At 43.3% G+C, this 18,922-nt stretch overlaps 1 protein-coding gene across 1 annotated transcript; it reads right to left on the bottom strand.

Annotated features, from left to right (window-relative positions):
* Positions 1-1,749: 1,749 nt before the first annotated feature.
* On the bottom strand, positions 1,750-16,340 carry LOC134171907 (cytochrome P450 4V2). Its single transcript, XM_062634559.1, has 11 exons — positions 16,005-16,340; positions 13,279-13,391; positions 11,747-11,832; positions 10,278-10,468; positions 9,785-9,854; positions 8,012-8,138; positions 6,172-6,363; positions 4,574-4,676; positions 4,090-4,224; positions 3,754-3,933; positions 1,750-2,145 (listed from the first exon to the last, which is right to left on the bottom strand). Exons 1-11 carry the CDS (start codon positions 16,216-16,218, stop codon positions 1,970-1,972), a joined length of 1,587 nt encoding a protein of 528 aa, XP_062490543.1. The 5' UTR covers positions 16,219-16,340; the 3' UTR covers positions 1,750-1,969.
* Positions 16,341-18,922: the final 2,582 nt, after the last annotated feature.

Here is an 18,922-nt window from a genome sequence, read left to right as displayed (position 1 = left end):
AGGAAGGAGGCGGCTGCCGCGCAGCGGGAGAAGGCGGCGGAAGAGCCGAGCCCCGCGGCCGAGCTGAGCCCCGCGGAGGAGCCCAGCCCCGCGGAGGAGCCGAGCCCCGCGACGGCCGAGAGCATTTCCCGGAAGCCGCCCGCCGAGCCCCAGGAGGATGCAGGAGACCACGCAGCATTTCCCAGCAAGGCAGAGGAGGAAGAGCTGGACTCAGGAAAAGAGAAGCTGGCGGTGGGAGAGCCGGCAAGCACAGCAGCTACACCAGCCCCAGTGACAAGTACAGCAGCATCAACTGAGAGTTCTGAAGGTTTTGAACGGCCTTTGGGTATCCTTGGGACCTGCCTGCTGATTGTGATGGGGATCAGCATGTTGGCACACACACAGAGTGTGTGCTACCCACAACCATTTTGTCTGATCTCAAAAGTTAAGCAGAGTCAGGTTTGGGTCTTGTCTGGGGTTAGATGACAATGCAGGGTGACCAAGAGATTTTCCCCAAAGCTGGACAGTCATGAGTGGCAGGGTGTGTGTGACAGTATGGGCAAGTATCTAGTCCACTGGGCCCCTCCAGTGCTTTGGAAGCATCGGAGATGGAAGGCAGCTGTATGGAGTCCCCAGCAACAAGCTGCAGAAACTGCTTAAGGGGACAGTGAATTATTTTAAGCCTGGTGGGCCCATGGCACTTCAGGCCATCAGAGCAGAGATGCAACACAGAGATGGACTCATGATCGAGGGGTGGACTTAGCAATGGACACTATTGCCCAGGTTATTCATGAGTGTGAACACTGCACACAGCCTCTCCTGCTCTGGAAGACTGTTACAAGAGATGGAGCCTGACATGGACCAGATGGACACAGCAGCTTTATAGCTACTGGTCCATGCACTAAGATAAGAGTGATGGTATATTGAAAATGTGGGATCTCAGCATGACGTGAATGGTATGGAATAAGGGGTGGATAATGTCCTGGGTTCAGCAGTAGCAGTCATGTTTCTCCTTCTTGGTAGCTGGTGCAGTGCAGTGTTTTGACTTTCAGCCTGGGAACAGAGCTGATAACAAGGATGTTTTGGTTTGGCCAAGGACTTTGTGAGCCTCATGCTCTGCCAGGGAGGAGGGGAAGCCAGGAGGAAGCAGAGACAGGACACCTGACCCAAACTGACCAAAGAGGTATTCCATACCACAGCACGTCATGCCCAGGATGTAACTGGGAGTTAGCCGGAAGGGCTGGGAGACTGCAGGGTTGGAGGAGGTATCGGTCGGAGCTTGGTTGGGCTTGGGGGGCGAGTTATCGGTCAGCTGGTGCTGAGGTGTTGTATTCTCTTCCCTTGTTATTTCCTTTATCATTATTATCATTGGTGGTAGCAATAGTGATCTGTGTTATACCTTAGTTACTAAACTGTTCTTATCTCAACCCGTGGGAGTTGCATTCTTTTCGATTCTCCTCTCTGTCCCTCCGTCCCTCTGGGAGTAGGGGGAGGGAAAGAAGGGGGGGGGGGTGAGTGAACGAGTTACCTGACTCGGTTTAAACCACGACACAGATAAACAAAATTTGCCAAGTGGAAGAATTGTTTGCTTCTATCTTTCAGAATCAAAGAATCCTGAACAGTATTACAAAGGTTTAAGACTATCAGTTACCTCACAAATATTATAGAATATAACCAGATCATCACACTCATTACTGGGACTACCATAATTTAAAGGTTTTTTTGCACTCTTCTAATAAAGTAGTTTAATTCGAGTAGATAAGGCCCTGAGATTTGACATTTAAATACTTCCACTACAAAGATGAACATTAAGTTCATATGAACTAGTGACATAGAGCAATTTAAGGCTATTACATTTTTGCTAATGAAGCAATCAGTAATGGATTTAGTTTCAACAAATTGCTGGACTGATATCAAAATACCCAATTTAAAAACATTTCTCAGCCTAGAGTTTGTAAGTTTTTAAAAAAATAAAATCTTGGATTTTCTCTCATTCTGATCCAGCATTTTGCCTCCTCTTCAGCTTAATCCAGATGCCATTATTCGGGCGAAGAATCAGTCCTCCAGTTATACCAAGCTCTTCCGGCTTTTGACATGACTCCACCCAAAAGCGGCGCAAGATGAGAGCTAGAAGAGCTTTCTCCTCCATTTGTGCAAAACGCTGACCTACAAATTACAGGGCAGTAAAAAAATAAAGATGCTATTGTCAGGTTGTACCAACAGTTGCTGCATTTGCATGTTCACAGTGATACTCCATGGAACACAGGACAGCAGGAACTGTGCCTTGAGAACAGAACTTGATTTAGGTCAAAACTAACTGCTCAATCTAGTACTTTTCCCTGCATGACAACTCTGGCCTTCCTGGGATAATTCACAGCACACCTTCCTTCCCTTAGTACACAGAACTGAAACAGCACAGTCAGCACTTTACATGGAACTAATACAAAACACAGCCTTGTCATGTCTCTTGGATGGACTTGATAGGAGGGAATGAATGCAGGAGAAGATACAGCACAGGGACTGTGAGAAGAGACAAATCCATATTTGCAGAGGAGCAAAGGAGATACAACTCCAACAGAAAGATATACTCTCCTTCAATAAACACTAAGCATCACACAGATCAGTGATTTGATAACACAGAGGGCAAAGTTCATTTTACACTTCAGTGAAAGGTGGAGAAGGAAAAGGGAGAACAGAGAAATGTGAGGGAAAGCAAACAGTGTCACCATAATCCAGGCAGCTCCAGGCAGCTCATTTAAACTACACTGAAAATAGCATCAGGACACAAAACTCAGTACTCAAAACTTTTTCTGTTCTCCCTTCTGTATAAGATGCACAGATGGGTATCTGTACATATGTACACAGTGATTTATTACTGCAATGATATTAGTGAATCACCTCTCCTACACATGTTCCTGTACACCCAGGAACTAGCTAAACACGTAAAATTAGACTCTTCTTTGAAACATGGGAAGATCTAGTCTGCTGTTTTTATGGGAAGGGTACCTCCTCCCAGTGAGCCTCATTAAAAATAAACAAACTCCAACAACCCCACTCCCCAAAAAAAGAAAACAAAACAAAAAAAAACCCAGAAGAAATCGGATTTCTTGGTTTGCAAGTGGCATGACAATTGCTGAATGTTCCCCACCTGCACTTAAGATCAGTGAAGGGAAAAGTCTTTTCATGTGTCCTGCTGTATTAGTAACAATGCCCCTACTCTGAGCTCAGACAAATGCCAAGTATCTCAGTGCCACCTGAAGAGCTAACGAGTTCTAGGATGCCAGTGAAAACAACAGAGCAACAATGGTGTCAGAAAGGGGGAAAGAATACATCAGTTGCAGACTGCATCTTTGGGACACCCAGCTGAACATGAGATAAACAGATGAGTTGTTTACAGAGCAAAGCAAGAGCAGGAGATTTGCCTTCCCTTGCTCTGTCTTGCTGGCACTGAGAATCAGAAATTTGGAAGCAATCCTATCCTAACACAGGAGCCCATTAACATGCTTCCAAGCTGCACAGGCAGTGAGGATTTAAAATCAGCATGACAGACATTGGCCCTGGGAAGAAAGGAAACCCTGGGGAAGAACCAATGTGGCAGCTCAAGCACCAGGCTTGCAGGAAAGACACTGCCCAGAATTTGGGCTGGGGCTGAAGCAGCAGCCTGGGGGAGAATAGGACATAAGCAGCAGGCACATCAAAACTTACATTTCTCATACACATGCTGCTGCCAGTTACCATGCTACACACTGCAAGTGTTTCTCCTTCAGTACATACCAATGCAGTTCCTGGGACCAGCTGAGAAGGGCACATAAGCATATGGGTGCCTTCCCTTGCAATTTTCAGGCAAGAATCGCTCAGGCTTGAATTCCTCTGGGTCAGGGAAGATCTCAGGGTCTCTATGCAAGGCATAAGTTATAACAACAACATTTGTGCCTTTCGGTATTTGATATCCTCCTAAAGAGAAAAGGGAAAGGGTTAAAACAACAGCAAATAAGTGACTTTCTATATACAATGGCACAATAAAAAATAAAACAATGCTGATATTTACTTGGGAAATACTTTGGGTTGATGCTAGCAGGATAGGACTGGCAGACTCAGGACACTACTTACTAATAGAGCAATCCTCTCTCAAGGCACGGGCAAACAGTGGAACTGAAGGGAAGAGCCTAAGGGCTTCTTTCAAAACACACTCAAGGTATCGAAGCTCCTTCAAATCATCCACTGTAACAGGACGCTCAGTGTTGCCTGTCCAAAAAGAAATAGAAGGATGAACAAGACCAAAAATCCCCATTTTTTGGTTCACAAAACTCATTCCAGCTCCCTCCAGGATCTCTCATCATGCACCAAGACCACATAGAAGGTGATACACACTGACTAAATGTACATGCCTTGCCCCAAAGACATAAAGTTGGTTGTACTCTCCTACAGACCTTCTGGCACACATCCCAATCACCTCTAGCTATTGAAAGCTCCAGAAGTGCCCCAAGACATGTTCCTACCTCCCCTTCTACATCTAGGTTTATAATGTAACATATCCCCACTCACAAAGGCAACCACCACCACAACCACAATGAAGGGGGAAACAGAAACATACCAAACACCTCATCCAGTTCTTTGTGAACCTTCTTCTGGGCTTCAGGATTATGTCCAAGTAAGTACAGGGCCCAATTCATACCAGCTGCTGTTGTATCATGGCCCTAGAAGTCCAGATTTACAAAAAGACATTAACTTCAACACCATTCCTGTGTACAAGTTTTGTAAATACCTACATACCAAGTAGAAAATGGTAGAAAGTGACAATTATTAGTCTCATGACCACAAAAAAACAAGACCAAAACAAGAGGGTAGAATTCTACCCAACATGCTGATTATCAGGATGTAAGACAACCCATGATTCTGTCACACTGAAAACTGAACAAAAGGGAAAAGTGCTGAAATTACCCAAGCAAATGAACCTCTCCTCTGCCTTCCACAAGTTACATGAACCATCAGTATATCTACACAATGAAACAGATGTATACACACATTTTGATTACCGAGGGGCCAAAGACTACCACAGGAGAAATACAATAGACACAATCTGTAACCCTTACAAAATTATCCAAAAGAGGGTCTAATGAGACACAGTACACTGACCATAGGAGGGAATACTTTTTCATCTCCTATGAGAAGTGGATCAGCTATTACTGTTCTCAGCACCTCATAAAAACTTGGAAAGGAAACAAAGGGAAGAGGAACCAAGAAAACGCAAACAAACACCAAATCAAATAAACACACACACACAAAAAAACAAACAAAACCCAAAACCAACCAACAAACAAACAATCAAACAAAACCCCCAAAATGCAAAAAAAAAAAAACACCAAACAAAAAAACTGGAACAAAAAAGGGAAAAGTTAACCAAAAAGGGTTTTGGTTCTAAAAAGGCAGACTTCCTGGGAAGTTCAAGATGCTTGCACCTCTTCAAAGTCCAGCTACAGACTAGTACAGGAAAGTTAAGATATAACCTACAGAAGCTCTCTTCCCATCAGCAGTAATACGACTCTGAATTAAGGTCTTCTGAGATGGAATGCAGGTCCACATAATGGAGGTGTGTGCAAGACTTGTGAAAGTCTTGTTCAGATCCTTCACTGGACAGGGAATGAGACGTGAGAAGACAGTACACCAATCCACAGTCGATGACAGAACCAGGAGGTTACAGTCAACATGACAAGGAACAAAGTGTGAGGAGAACTGACAAAATGCAAGGCAAAACACTAAAACCATTTAGAGCTCTCTTTCACATTAATAAGGTTTGTAACAGGAGCTGAGAACCCATGGCCCACATCAGCTATTAAGCTCTCACTACTCACCTGCTATCATGAGTAGAGCCTGCTCACACAGGCAGGGCCTGCCACATATATATTGTCCAACATTTTGCCAGGGTACTGGATCAAATGTTTCTATCCTTTGGTAGTTTCTATCCTACAGAGATTTCCTCTTAGGCTTCCAGGGCTAAAATTACTTCATACTAAAAGCAACCTCCTGAACTAAGGAAGAGTCAGTACCTGCAAATGGTGAACCTCAGGATCTCAGGTTCTGGGGAGAGATCAAAAAAAAGGGAAAAAAAAAAAAAGAAAAACACCAAGGCAAAATCCCCCACAAACAAACAACCCCCCTCCCAACCAACAAATCAACGGGTTCCTTGGGTACCTCAAACATGAAAGTATCCACTTCCTCACGAATATCATTGTAGTCCAATTTGTTCCCTTCCTCATCTGTTGCATTCAGCAGCATGTCTAGGAAAGCTTTTCTCTTTTTGGACCCACTTTCTTCACAGCTGCCATCAGTATCATATTTCTTTTGCTTGACATTTTCAAGTTCTGCAACTTTTTCTGCTATGACCTGAGATTAGAACCATTGAATTGGATATGATACATGCAGCACATGTGCAGTCTACATCACACAGGTTTGTCCTAACACTGAACAGCCTTTGTGAGACCAAGAAAATAGATTGTCAAACCATGAAAATAACTCATTGATCATCAAGTAGTGTAAACACATCCAGAAAATCTGGAACAAGCCAATTGTGAAGGCCAACATTACTGACAGCAAATCACAAAATATCACCATGATTTGAACAGACTTACCATGAAGAAGACAGTCTCTATCCAATAACTAAGGAACGGATGACAGACTGAAGAGAAGCCAGGACACTCCACAACCCTACATCTGGACTACACATAGTATAGCTGGAACTACTATACTAATGCTTCTCAACTTCTCTTCAGTATGATAGCAATGCTTGAACTTCCCTTTTTAGGTTGAAACACAGCCCCAGTGACAGAGATTTCATGCTGTCACCACCACTGTCATAACAGCAGAACAAAACCCTTCAATAAACTGGCATTGCTCTCAGCAACTACAACATAATTTAAAAATAAAGGCTGTAGAGTATGTAATTCTATTCAAAGAAAGCACTGAACAGGAAAAAAAATTACTGTTATATACACACACAATGTTCTCCTCACTGAACATATACATATAAAGACACATCTGAACCACCTTTTGTCTCAGTGATACATTAGGTGATATTATTTACTGCTCCCTTGTTTTCTAAGGGATATTAGTATTTACTGCTCCCAAATTTTCTAAGATTTGGCTTCTTATATCAGTGCACCAACCCATCATGGAAAGAAAGCGTTACCTCAGGTCCCTTCAAGAGCTTCCCTTGTGGCACACTGCTGCAATTCCCATTAAAAAGAAGCAAAACATGAACTACTCAAAAACAATGCAATGTGGATCATTATATGTAGTGAAAATTCAGAGATTATTTCCTTTGTTGTGGACATTGATAAAATGACATTGTGGGATACACACATCTCTTTCAAGGAAAGCAGCTTCTCTGGTAACATTTTAACAGTAGATTTGGGAAGGCAACCATTGCCAAGAATAGCATGGGAATTAATTGGTGAGAGAAAGGAGTGTTACATGCACAGTCCAATATGGTGATAGAATGCTGCATTTTATGCCAAGTCAGTGATATATGCTTAATGGTTTTTGTGTCAAAGCATCTTACTGCTGATGTGGGGACCTCCATGTGTTTGCTCATCTCAGCAGTTCTCCTCTAAATAGGGGAAAATGAATACAGACTTCAATTTCTAAGAGCTGGATCAAGTGGTATTACCACACAGAACCCTATGCCTACCGCTACAGACTTGGCAGTGAGCTGTTGCAGGCAATTCAGTTGTGGAGGATCTGGGGCAGAAAAAGAGTTCAATGAATTCAGGTTGTTTGTTTTGGTTGTCAAGGACCTGCAAGTCCTGTTACTCCCTTGGAGTTGTATACTCCTTTGCTTAAATACAACAGAGCTCCTGACAGCAAAGTCAGCTGTTGTCTTCCTTTCAGGGAATTCCTCAGCATCCAGAGAGAGTGTTCGCCTTTTAATATATGCATATTAAGGGAGCTGAGCCTCACTATCATTCGGAAACTCTACTGGGTACAAGTCTTCATTCCAACAACTAAAATGTACCATTAAAAAAAAAATCTATACCGCATCTGTAAAATTGTGAAGGCTCTTGAGGTTCTTCTCATGCTCTCTTCCTTCCTTGAACAGCGAATATACAAGATCAGGCCAAAGCCATGGGCTCATCTGTCGCTGTTGGATTAGATCACTCATCCTAGGGACACAATAATTACATCATGGAACATTCCTTGGCCAAAAAAAAAAAAACCCAAAGCCAAATTTACAGAACACTTTCAAGAACAAACAAACAAAAAAGTACTATTTCCCCCACTGAAGTGGAGCTTAAGACATTGCATGGGTTTAAACCCATTCATCTGAAGGGAAGGCTGTTCATATTTGTTTCCTGATTTTGTCATTTGTCCCAGCATCACCATGATTTATATTGTTATGCATTGATCTCTGAGAGTGTGTTCTCATTTAGTTGGAATCCTCTTGAAACAGACATGTTCAGCTCTCCAGTCCAGTCCTACTCCACATCAGTAAAGCATTGATCATGATGAAAAAGATGCATACATCCTGAAAATACTACTCATGTCAGGGAGGGTTCCAAAATATCTGCCCCAAGATCTCAAACAGCCCTCTGAATGCATTATATTTCTACTTGACTGTCAGATAATACATATGCCAAACAGCAAATGGAAAGTACTTAAAGAATATGAAAATTCAAGTATTCTCAAACAGAACGGGAGTATATTTGGAAGGGCAGATTGTCATTGCTATTCAGCTCCTGCACATACTTTTGGCTACAAAAAGAGACTTTGAGGAGTAATTATTAAATTTAGGCCAACTTCGGGCCCACAGTTTGGGAAAGACCAAGCAACCAATGACAATCAAACCCTCTAATTCTACCCCTTTTTTTGTTATACACCTGTCTCAACAAGACCCATCAAAGGCTAGGGGTGAGATCATAGAATTGTTTAGGTTGGGAAAGACCTTTAAGGTCATCCAAACTTTAGGAGTCCAACCACTAACTTAGCACTGCCAAGTCCACCACTAAACCACGTTTCTAAGTGCCTCACCTACACCTCTTCAAAGTACCCGCAGGGATGGTGACTCAACCACTTCCCTGGGCAGCCTGTTCCAGTGCCTGATGACCTTTTCAGGGAAGAAATTCTTCCTAGCATCCAATCTAAACCTCACCGGCACAATTTGAGGCCATTTCCTCTTGTCCTATTGCTTGCTACCCAGGAGATGACCCACTTCACAACCTCCTTTCAGGCAGTTGTAGAGAACAATAAGATCTCCCCTTCTCCCCGAGACTCTTTTTCTCCAGGCTAAACAACCCCAGTTCCCTCAGCTGCTCCTCATAAGACTTACACTCTAGAACCTTCATCGGCTTTGTTGCCCTTTGTCTGTCTTGTAGTGAGGGGTCCCAAAGTGAACACAGCATTTGAGATGCAGCCTCACCAGTGCCAAGTACAGGGGGATGATCACTGCCCTGCTCCTGCTGGCCACATTGTTTGTGACACAGTCCAGGATGCTGCTGGCCTTCTTGACTGCCTGGGCACAAGCTGGCTCATGTTCAGCTGCCAATCAGCACAGGAAGATAAGGGGAGTGGTGGTAGTAGTTTTTGAGTGTTTCATTTGTTTCTCAGGATTGGGATATTTACTGAGACTTGAGGGTATGAACTCAATGTTGCCTCTGTGTAGCAGCTTGTACTGAAATATAGTGTATTTTACTGAGGCTTGGAGCATTTTTGTGGAAGAACTGAGTTTGTGGCTCACAGCAGATGAACTCTTGACACCAGTAGCATCAACTCCAGCCCAACTACAAAGCAGCCAAGGAAAATGTCCATTTACCTGTAGACAGCACGAACATAATCAGAATCCTTATTCTCCTGAGCGCCCACATTCTTGCCCATTGCTGTTTCTGGGAGGAGGAAATCATCAATGGTTCATGAGTACAAAGTGGAATGCAGAGTCCCTGTACACAGTAAGTTACTACTGCTCTCAGGTTCTGATAGTCACCACTTTGTCCTTTGAGCAGGTGAATACACATATCCCTTTCCAGGTAATGAGCTTGCTTTATATTTACACTCCCAGGAACTCTGCTCCTCAACACAACCTCACTTCTGACTGCTACATCTGCCCTGCCCATCCCACACACTCACCTGCTCAGATGCACACCAAACACCCCAGGGAAAAGGATGGCCTTGGGAGGACAGAAATGCATTCACACAACGTGCAGCAACATTCCTCTTCAACTGTCTCCTCACAGGACACATGAGGCACAGATGTACTCATGAGTCCCTGCATCATTCACAGCCCCACCATATAAATGAAGAGGACTTACCACAGATGATATCAAGGGCACACAGAGTGATGTCCAGAAAGACATCAAATGGTTCCTTGTCAACATGTTTCTCAAGTTTCTCCAATAAAATAGTTCCTTGTTCATTCATAACCTCTAGGAAGTCAGTTAAGATTGTGAAGTGGAATGTGGGAGTTATCATCTTCCTCCGCAATCGCCACTTATCTCCAGTGCTGCAAAATTAACAAGGAGAAGGAAAGGTTAAAAACTCCAAGGCAAAAATAAAATCCTCATCATCACAGGAAGTATACAGTAAAAAAACTGCAGCCTGAAACACCTTCACAGACAGATATGCTGTAGATGGCTCTTCAAGTTGTCCATAGTACTTCCTAGAATAGAAATATTTCTTGCTCCAGCTCTCTTCAAAGCACAAACTACCATTTCTACAGCTGCTATCAACAAAAGGAGATGCCAACAAGCCTTCAGGCAATACAGCCTCTGGTTGCTCAGTGTATAGGCTCTTCTCTATAGAAGGATGGAGTAGAACTCATCTATAGGACAAACCAGCTATTTAGGATCAAGGCCTCAACTAACTGCATTGTCTCTGTGAATCACCACTCATGCAGCTCTTCATCCACTGACTAGGAAATGAGGATTGCAGAGAATTAAAGTAGTCCACAGGCATTACCCAACTGACTGCCTCAAGGTCTGGTTACTTTATATTTTGGTCCCATCACAAAGCACAAGGAGTTAATCTCTGAGGGCCCCAAACTGTCAACAAAGCTCCACTGCTAACAGGAGCACCTTGACCTTCTCATAAAAACACAGAAGAGGCACAAAGGCACCAGAGGCACTTTACACCAGAGGCACCTTGCTGACTCTTTAATATCTGCATCATCCAGACCAAACCCTACTTGACTATCCCAAGACCAGAGGACATCAAACCCTTACATCACTGCTCCTTCCTCTCTTCGCTCCTGACTTGCACTCTCACCCAGGCTCACCTCTTACAAGCCTTCACTTCATGAGGGAAATGAAAGACAGAGTTAAGATACTCTCTCATCTGACCCCAAAGTATCACCAGTCTCAGGCCCATCCTACTGGTTTGCTGTGCCACCAGCTGAGATAAGAAATGCACACAGTTGCAGTTCTGCCACAGTCCAACCACCTCATATACATCACAACATTCAAAACATCCAGCCCGTAGCACTGCAGACTAAATGACGCCACTTGCCATAGGATACAACCTCCCAAAATCCACATTCATTTCAAACCTCTGAAAACACAACAATGGCCAAATTTGCCAAGAAATACATTATGCAAAAGATTTTTTTTTATCAGACATTAGCTTCTAAACAGAAATCAAGACTACCACAAGGAATAAGAGTTCTACAGGTATCACCTCCATCTCTGTCTAGAGATACACAGAGCATTCCTGCCACCAAGTCCTCTTCATGTCATATACCCTACAGATTCCAAAAGGACACCAAGACACCTGCAATTCACTATACCTTGTCAGAAGTCCAGTGCCCAGCCAAGGCTGCAGGAATTTGTACATGTATGATTTTTCGATATGCTTCGAGCTGTTCAGAATGACCTGTCAAAAAAAAAAAGAGGAAGAAAACGTTACTTGTTAGATGGAGAGAGATTTCTGCAGCTAAGATTACTTCACACAAACTCAGTTCTTCCACAAAAATGCTCCAAGCCTCAGTAAAATGCACTATATTTCAGTACAAGCTGCTATATAAGGGCAACATTGAGTTCACACCCTTAAGTCTCAGTAAATATCCCAATCCTGAGAAACAAACGAAACACTCAAAAACTACTACTACCACTCCCCTTATCTTCCTGAAAAAGATAAATTTGTGTTAAACCCACAGGCAGAGCTCAGAGAAAACCTAATGTTTTTAGCTTTAACCAAACTCACAAGAAGTACTATCTTTTCAATAAACACTCCAACAAAGAAACAACTCTATCTTCCCAGTTCAAGGACAATCATTGTCAGTAACAAAACTAACAACTATATTTCATGCCATCAAGACAGACCCACCAAGTTCTAATGCAGTTAGACACAAGGCACTGCAACCTGCATTTCATAATGTCCTATCCCGATATCAGTGGTCCAGTCTTCCCTGGTGTTTGCTTCTCTGTTCTGATCTTGGGAGCAGAAGCTTTCATACAAAGCTAAAGGAGATGCTTCTTCATAAAAAACCTAGTGAGTTGGTGCTTTCATTTGCTGGCCATCTTCAGTATTTACTTTTTTTCTATGACTAGACTTTTTCTATTCTTCCACTTTCACCCTTTCTCTAGCACTGGCTCAAGGACCACCTCAAGTAAAATCAGTCCAAGAACAACTTTTTTTTTTTTTTTTTTTTTGCAAAAATTACATTGAGACAATAGAAACTAACATGTTGGACACTGCTTTGCATGTTAGTAGAATAGACAGAGAATAGACAGGAGACCAACTGTTGTGGTTTAAACCCAGTCAGGCAATTTGTTCACTCACTTGCCCCCCCTTCTTGCCCTCCCCCTGCTCCCGGAGGGACGGAGAGGAGAATCAAAAAGAATGCAACTCCCACAGGTTGAGATAAGAACAGTTTAGTAACTAAAGTATAACACAGATCACTACTGCTACCACCAATGATAATAATGATAAAGGAAATAACAAGGGAAGAGAATACAACACCTCAGCACCAGCCAAAAAATAACTCGACCCCAAGCCCGACCAAGCACCGACCCATACCTCCTCCAATCCCGCAGTCTCCCAGCCCTTCCAGCTAACTCCCAGTTACATCCCGGGCATGATGTGCTGTGGTATGGAATACCTCTTTGGCTAGCTTGGGTCAGGTGTCCTGTCTCTGTTTCCTCCCACCTTCCCCTCCTCCCTGGCAGAGCATGAGGCTCACAAAGTCCTTGGCCAAACCAAAACATCGCTGTTATCAGCTCTGTTCCCGAGCCGAAAGTTGAAACACTGCACTGCACCAGCTACAAAGGAGGAGAAAAATGACTGCTACTGCTGAACCCAGGACACTAGCACACTCACCTCCACACTGTCAGGGTGATACAAAACCACAACAGGCAATGGTCCTATCCAAAGTTTCAGCAATGGCGAACTCCTGAACTCTTCAACATAAGTTTGTAGCTGTTTAAAAAATCCTCAATGAAAAAAGCAGATTAGAATTTTTTTATAAAGGTTTTGCTGAATAAGCAAGACTTCTGTAATGAACTGTTTTTCACCATATGCCCTGTAATTATGTTTTTATTGTAGTTTTATCTTGCCACTATGACCAAGCAGTGTATTTTGCACCTAGCTATCAGCTCTACTGGAGAACTGTTTCTTTACAGCTACACCCTTGAAAGCACTCTAGAGAAACCTCTCCTAGCTGTAGATAAGGCAGCTTGATTTAAGCAGTCTCCAAGCACTGTAGCATGGGCTTTCTGTATTGCAATACTCTCTGTAACAGTTAAGAAACAAATCAAACTTTATCAAGGCTATGCTTAGATTTTGGCTTATCTGACACTAGCCAAAATGCTATATCAAGATACTTCTTTACTTTCCAAATACAGTGTCAAGCCTTTTCCCATCTGAAGCCTCATTGCCAGTACCACATTTGTGGTGCACATATAAGTGATGTCATGCACAGTAGTGGCAGAGCACTGCACATAAATCAGTATCACTTGAAATGTCTAGTTTCTGATAGCTGGACTCCAGAAGAAAATTTTTGGAGCCCTCTCACCAGCTTTTGACAGCTGGTTGCTCCAACTTAAACTCCACTCTTGTCCTTTTAGAAACCTTATTGAGGGTAAAGAGGGCCACTTATAGGGGCACTGTGGTTTTGGCAATTCAGATGTTCCCACCTCTAAGGGCACAGACTCACATGATTATTTATGCTACACACCACCTGAAAGATAACACTGTTACCCAGCCTCGAGCTGGACTTCATACCGGTGAGATAAGCAATCCTGCCAGTTCTCCACCCATGTTATTATCCACTTATCCGGTCTACATCTTGTCAGTTTAACTATACCAAAAGCATGGGAGGTGGTATAAAAGACCTTGTTGAATCAAATTAAATGCCATCTAATGCTCTTCCCTTGCCCACAGATCCATCTATCGCAGAGGGCAACCTCATTCACTTTGCAATTATAGAGGAGGTGGCAGCTATCAGGATGTTCAAGGATTAAACATGCCTTCACCTTTTCACAAACCAGATTAAACGATACATGAGTCCCTCTAAGGCCTCTGCAGGGCTGAAAAGCCAAAGGTTCCCCCAGAAAAACGAAAAAAAGCCTAGTTTCCTAATACACACCCAAAAAGCAGTCCCTAGTCATAGGCAAAGTTCTAATGACACCTCATCCAAAAGGCTTAAGACTATCAGATTATTTTGCTGGTTTTAGAACATTTTCCCTAACATCACCATAATTAAAATATCATAATTTCACAGCTTTTTTCTACCTATATCAATAAATAAAATTGCCATCAGATGACAATTCATTTTTCTTTCTGCTAAAAAACCTCCTTTTTTCTAAAACCTATACTTCTTAATCACTACATATTTAATGAAAAATATTATAAACCACAAACTTCACTCATTTTTATATAACTAAAGGAGAACAAAGACAGGTGGTCATGGGCTTAACTGAAGCATGGAGGCTATGCAACTCCTGCTAACAAAGGAGATGACAGACTTCATACAACATAAAAGTCTCATTCAAATTGCTTTTTTGGAGAGAGAAGCAATGGGTGAGGGTTTTTTGTTGATGTTGTTATTAATTTTTTTATTATTATTTATTTCTAAGAAGATTTAAAAAGAAGGAAAGAAGAAGGAAGAAAAAAGATTTGTGTCATAGTCAGGCTCTTCTGGCAGCATACCTGGAGGTATGGCACAGCCAACAGCGCATGTGCACAGCGCAGAATGGTATACATAGGCATCACAAAACACACCCAGAAGAATCTGCTGGTCCACTAACAGCACAGCCAGAGCCACTTTCATACCACAGACTCCTCAAGGGATATGCTCCTATGCAAAACCAAGTACCAAATGAAAAAAAAAAACACGTAGCTCATTTGACTCTCAAGCTCTCTGGCAAAAAGAAGGTACCGTTGATCAGTGCAAGAACAGAAAGTTTTGCTTTTGAGGGATGTACTACCAATACTCAGTAAGTTCTTTTGCATCTAATGCAGAAAACTGAGGAATAACTAATTCTGAAACTGACCCAGCAATTCAGCATGCTAAAGTCCCTCGCACATGCTCACTTCGAGGAAGATAATAAAAGGAGTATTTTTCCTTCGCAAGCTAAATCTTCGTTTGGATCGCAGCCACGGGTACACAGTACTTTGCGCTGTGAAACATTTCCTCAGAGAGCACAGAGCATGCTTCCTTGTCAGAAAAACAAACTCCACAGCATTCATGCTCCACCCCACCAACAACTTGGAATAAGTCTGAGTCCAGCATCAGCATCTGGAAGCCACATTTAGACTGACTCTCCCTCCAACCTTTGCTGGTTAACAACCCCACATTTGTGCAGCATATCTTCTTTCCCTCCCATTGCTCACTTTTCACACCGTTCCCCTCTTCAGGTTGCCCAAAGGCCCAGAGACACCTAAAGGCAATGGCACACCCTACAACCCCCCCCCCCCCACACCCAAGCCAGCCACGCTGCAACCACCCAAGCACCTCACCAGCACTGGCCCCTCCAGCAAAGCCCCACACAATTCAGGGACATCCCCCCCCCCCATACCTGGGCTACAGCATAAGCTGCCCTTACCTTCTCCCCTCCGCTCCATGAGCAGAGTATTTCCCAGCACAGGATAGCAGGGGCTGACACCCGGTATAGGCTTCAGCACCCACCATCGCCTCCAGTAACCCATCAAGGAGGGCAGGGAGCTCACAGCCACAACTGCCGACAGCAGAGCAATGACCCCAGCCCCCAACTGCAGCAGCTGGGGTCCCCCGCCAGCTCCCTGCATGACCCCCATCATCACCTCCCAGCCTCCTGCTGCAGTCCTTGATCCCTACTGGGGAACGAGCGCCGCCGGTACTCCCGTACTCGGCTTTGCCGGTACCCAGCTGAGTGCGCCAGGACCAAGGCACCGGAACAGGAGGCGGAGCTGTCACACATGCCCTGGGGGCAGCTTCCTGCCGGGAAAATAAACAGGGATCTAAAAAACACGTGTGTGGAGAGGCTGCCTGCAAGCACTGCCTGACAGCAGAACAGCCACAGGGAACAGTACTGTCTCCCTGCCCTCACTCGGTTCCTCTGACTCAAGTGAAGAATGAGGAAGTTCTTTGCAGGCCTGTGCAATGTCACAGAAAGAAAAGACACAAACTGCTGCCAAGAGAAAAAAAAACACCTTTTTGTTGCTTTGGAAAGGATGGGTTTTCCCAACATCATGTCTCTACATCTGTTTGCAGGTGCTCAGGGAACACCATTTTGCCATACATAACTGCTCCAGTGATCTTCAACATGATGCCTGAAGGGTTTCAAGTGCTTCAGATGGGGAGTACCTTCCCTCAGTTGGGTGGATGGCTTCAGTGGTTTACACAAACCAGAGCCCATATAGACCCACAATCAAGGGCACCACTGCAAAGCATGTTCATGCTTCATGGCTCCAATAGGCTTCACTGATCTCACTGTTGAATGCTCAATCACAGGCTAAGGATGTCAGTAACACAACTGGTAGCACCAGCACCTGTGCCACAACTTGCAAAGTGCCTGGGCAGTGATGCCATACACACCATAGGCCCTGCTGCCCTTCCTGCTTCAGGAGGATCCAAAGTCTCTTACTGCTGCAGGGCTGCTGATTACCTGCTCCTCAAAGCCTCCAGTGCTCAAAAAGTCCTTGTGACCAAACAGAAGTTTGGTGAAAAAGACACTGTGACTTCATTCCCTGAATATACCACAGAAGTTTCTTACAGCCACGGTCACGTATCTGCCATCTGCTTTGTACCAAAATCGACTGCACTGACTGCACTGGCATTTTTAGTAAACCAACAGCAACGACCTTAAGGGAAGAAACACAGAGAAAGCTCAGAACATCAAAAGTAAAAACATCAGAGTAAATTTGGGCACTTTGTTCCTGCAGTTTCCCAGCAAACACTTCATCATAAATACTGACTGTTGCAATTTTTTGCAATGTAAACAGCTGGAAATTAACTCTCTCATACTTGCTGTTATTTGTAATGCTTTATGACAGAAAGTAGCAGATACATACCCTGTCTTGCTAACACATAAAGTAAGCTATGTGCCATCAGTCCCCTCTTTTGTTCAGGTGACATCCCAGGAAGGAAGCATGCATGCAGGATTAACAGGCTCACCTTTTGTAGTGATCAACTGAGTAATTATGCTCTCTTCTTTATAAAAAAACTTGCAGTTTGTTGCCTTCATGAAGCTGATAACTAGATGAAGTTGTTAATTGTGATTCTGAGTCAAAATCTGTGTTTCTAACTGCTCATAACTCCTTCTGTAGGAAAAAAAAATGAGGAACAGTGAAACAGCAGGGACAGGGTGAAAAAATCACAGGGAAAGCAGTAGGGAACATATCGGAACAAACATTGCAAAATCCTGTCAGCAGCTGGCAGTGGTAATGCTGCTAACAAAAGGCAGCAACTGTACTGGAATGAGGTACCCAAGAAAGAAGAAATGAGAGGTCTGGTATATGTGAGGCCTAATTACATCACTGAGACTTGCAATCATTACAAACCTTGGAGGATGTTCTGTAGGAGAGGAGTTTTCTACCAGATTGTGATTGGCACTCCTTTTTCACATGGAGAGCTACTTGCTCAGTGTTGAATTTCAGTTTGTGAATCTTTGCTTTTATAAATGCATTTAACAGAACAAATCTGTTTTTACTCAGCCTTTCACCTAAGTGGAAAGCCTACCTGCCCATGCTAACAGAAGGCATGCATTCTGTCAGGCTATGTCAGTCCACAGGCACAGTGGCAACACAGACTTCTGCTGGTCCCTAGAATGCACATCTGGATTCTTTGATAAAGAAATCAACAAAGTGTTCATTGCCAGCAAGAAAAAGATCTAAAGCAAGGCTAAAATGAATGTGATACGACACAAGAACAAGAGTACACAACACATTCTGAAAAACTGTGATGTGCTCTTTACATTAGTTCTTTGCTCCAGCCAAGGCAAACCATGTTATCATCCCTTGCAAAACACACAGCACCTGCACTAAGCAAGAATAACCAGTTACTAACTTAGCAATCACATTTAATTTGCAGTTAGGAAGGGTTTTCTTAGAAACATGATTAAACTTTCTACATGATTTACTTGCACTGAAAAAGAAGTGCCAGATGATGAACAACTGTTCACTGTGTGGTCCCACTTCTGCCATTACAGAACCAAACCACTGCATATTCTTCATTTAGTCCACAATGTAAGAAGTGCCATAGATTTTAAGGGACACATATTGCCCTTGCTCCTTTGCATTTTTGTCAATACATAGTACAGGCAGGAGCACTTATGAGAGCAAAAGTGTATTTTGGACAAACCGCTGAAGATGATGGTGCAAATTTCAAACATTATGTTATCTTTGACCTGAGATTTTTGAAGAAACTGCATCAAACTGACCTGCAACTGTATGAAATCAACCTGCAACTTCAAAGCAAAAGCATTCTACTTTCTCAGATACTATACCATAATATCACCAGTGAGTAAACTTAGCATAGCCAAAA

The sequence above is a fragment of the Pezoporus occidentalis genome, unplaced genomic scaffold (genome assembly GCF_034315485.1).
Source record: "Pezoporus occidentalis ecotype Australia unplaced genomic scaffold, CSIRO_AGI_Poc_V1 ctg1, whole genome shotgun sequence".
Lineage (NCBI taxonomy): Eukaryota > Metazoa > Chordata > Aves > Psittaciformes > Psittacidae > Pezoporus > Pezoporus occidentalis.
Note: the sequence above shows the minus strand (reverse complement) of the source record. Positions and strands in the feature narration are given on the sequence as shown.

Coding starts and splice junctions, on each gene's coding strand:
- LOC134171907 (XM_062634559.1), bottom strand. CDS start 16,218: ATGATGGGGGTCATGCAGGGAGCTGGCGGGGGACCCCAGCTGCTGCAG. Junction 13,392..16,004: donor CATGGAGCGGAGGGGAGAAG/GTAAGGGCAGCT, acceptor TTTTTCATTGAG/GATTTTTTAAACAGCTACAA. Junction 9,855..10,277: donor TGCCCTTGATATCATCTGTG/GTAAGTCCTCTT, acceptor TCCTCCTCCCAG/AAACAGCAATGGGCAAGAAT.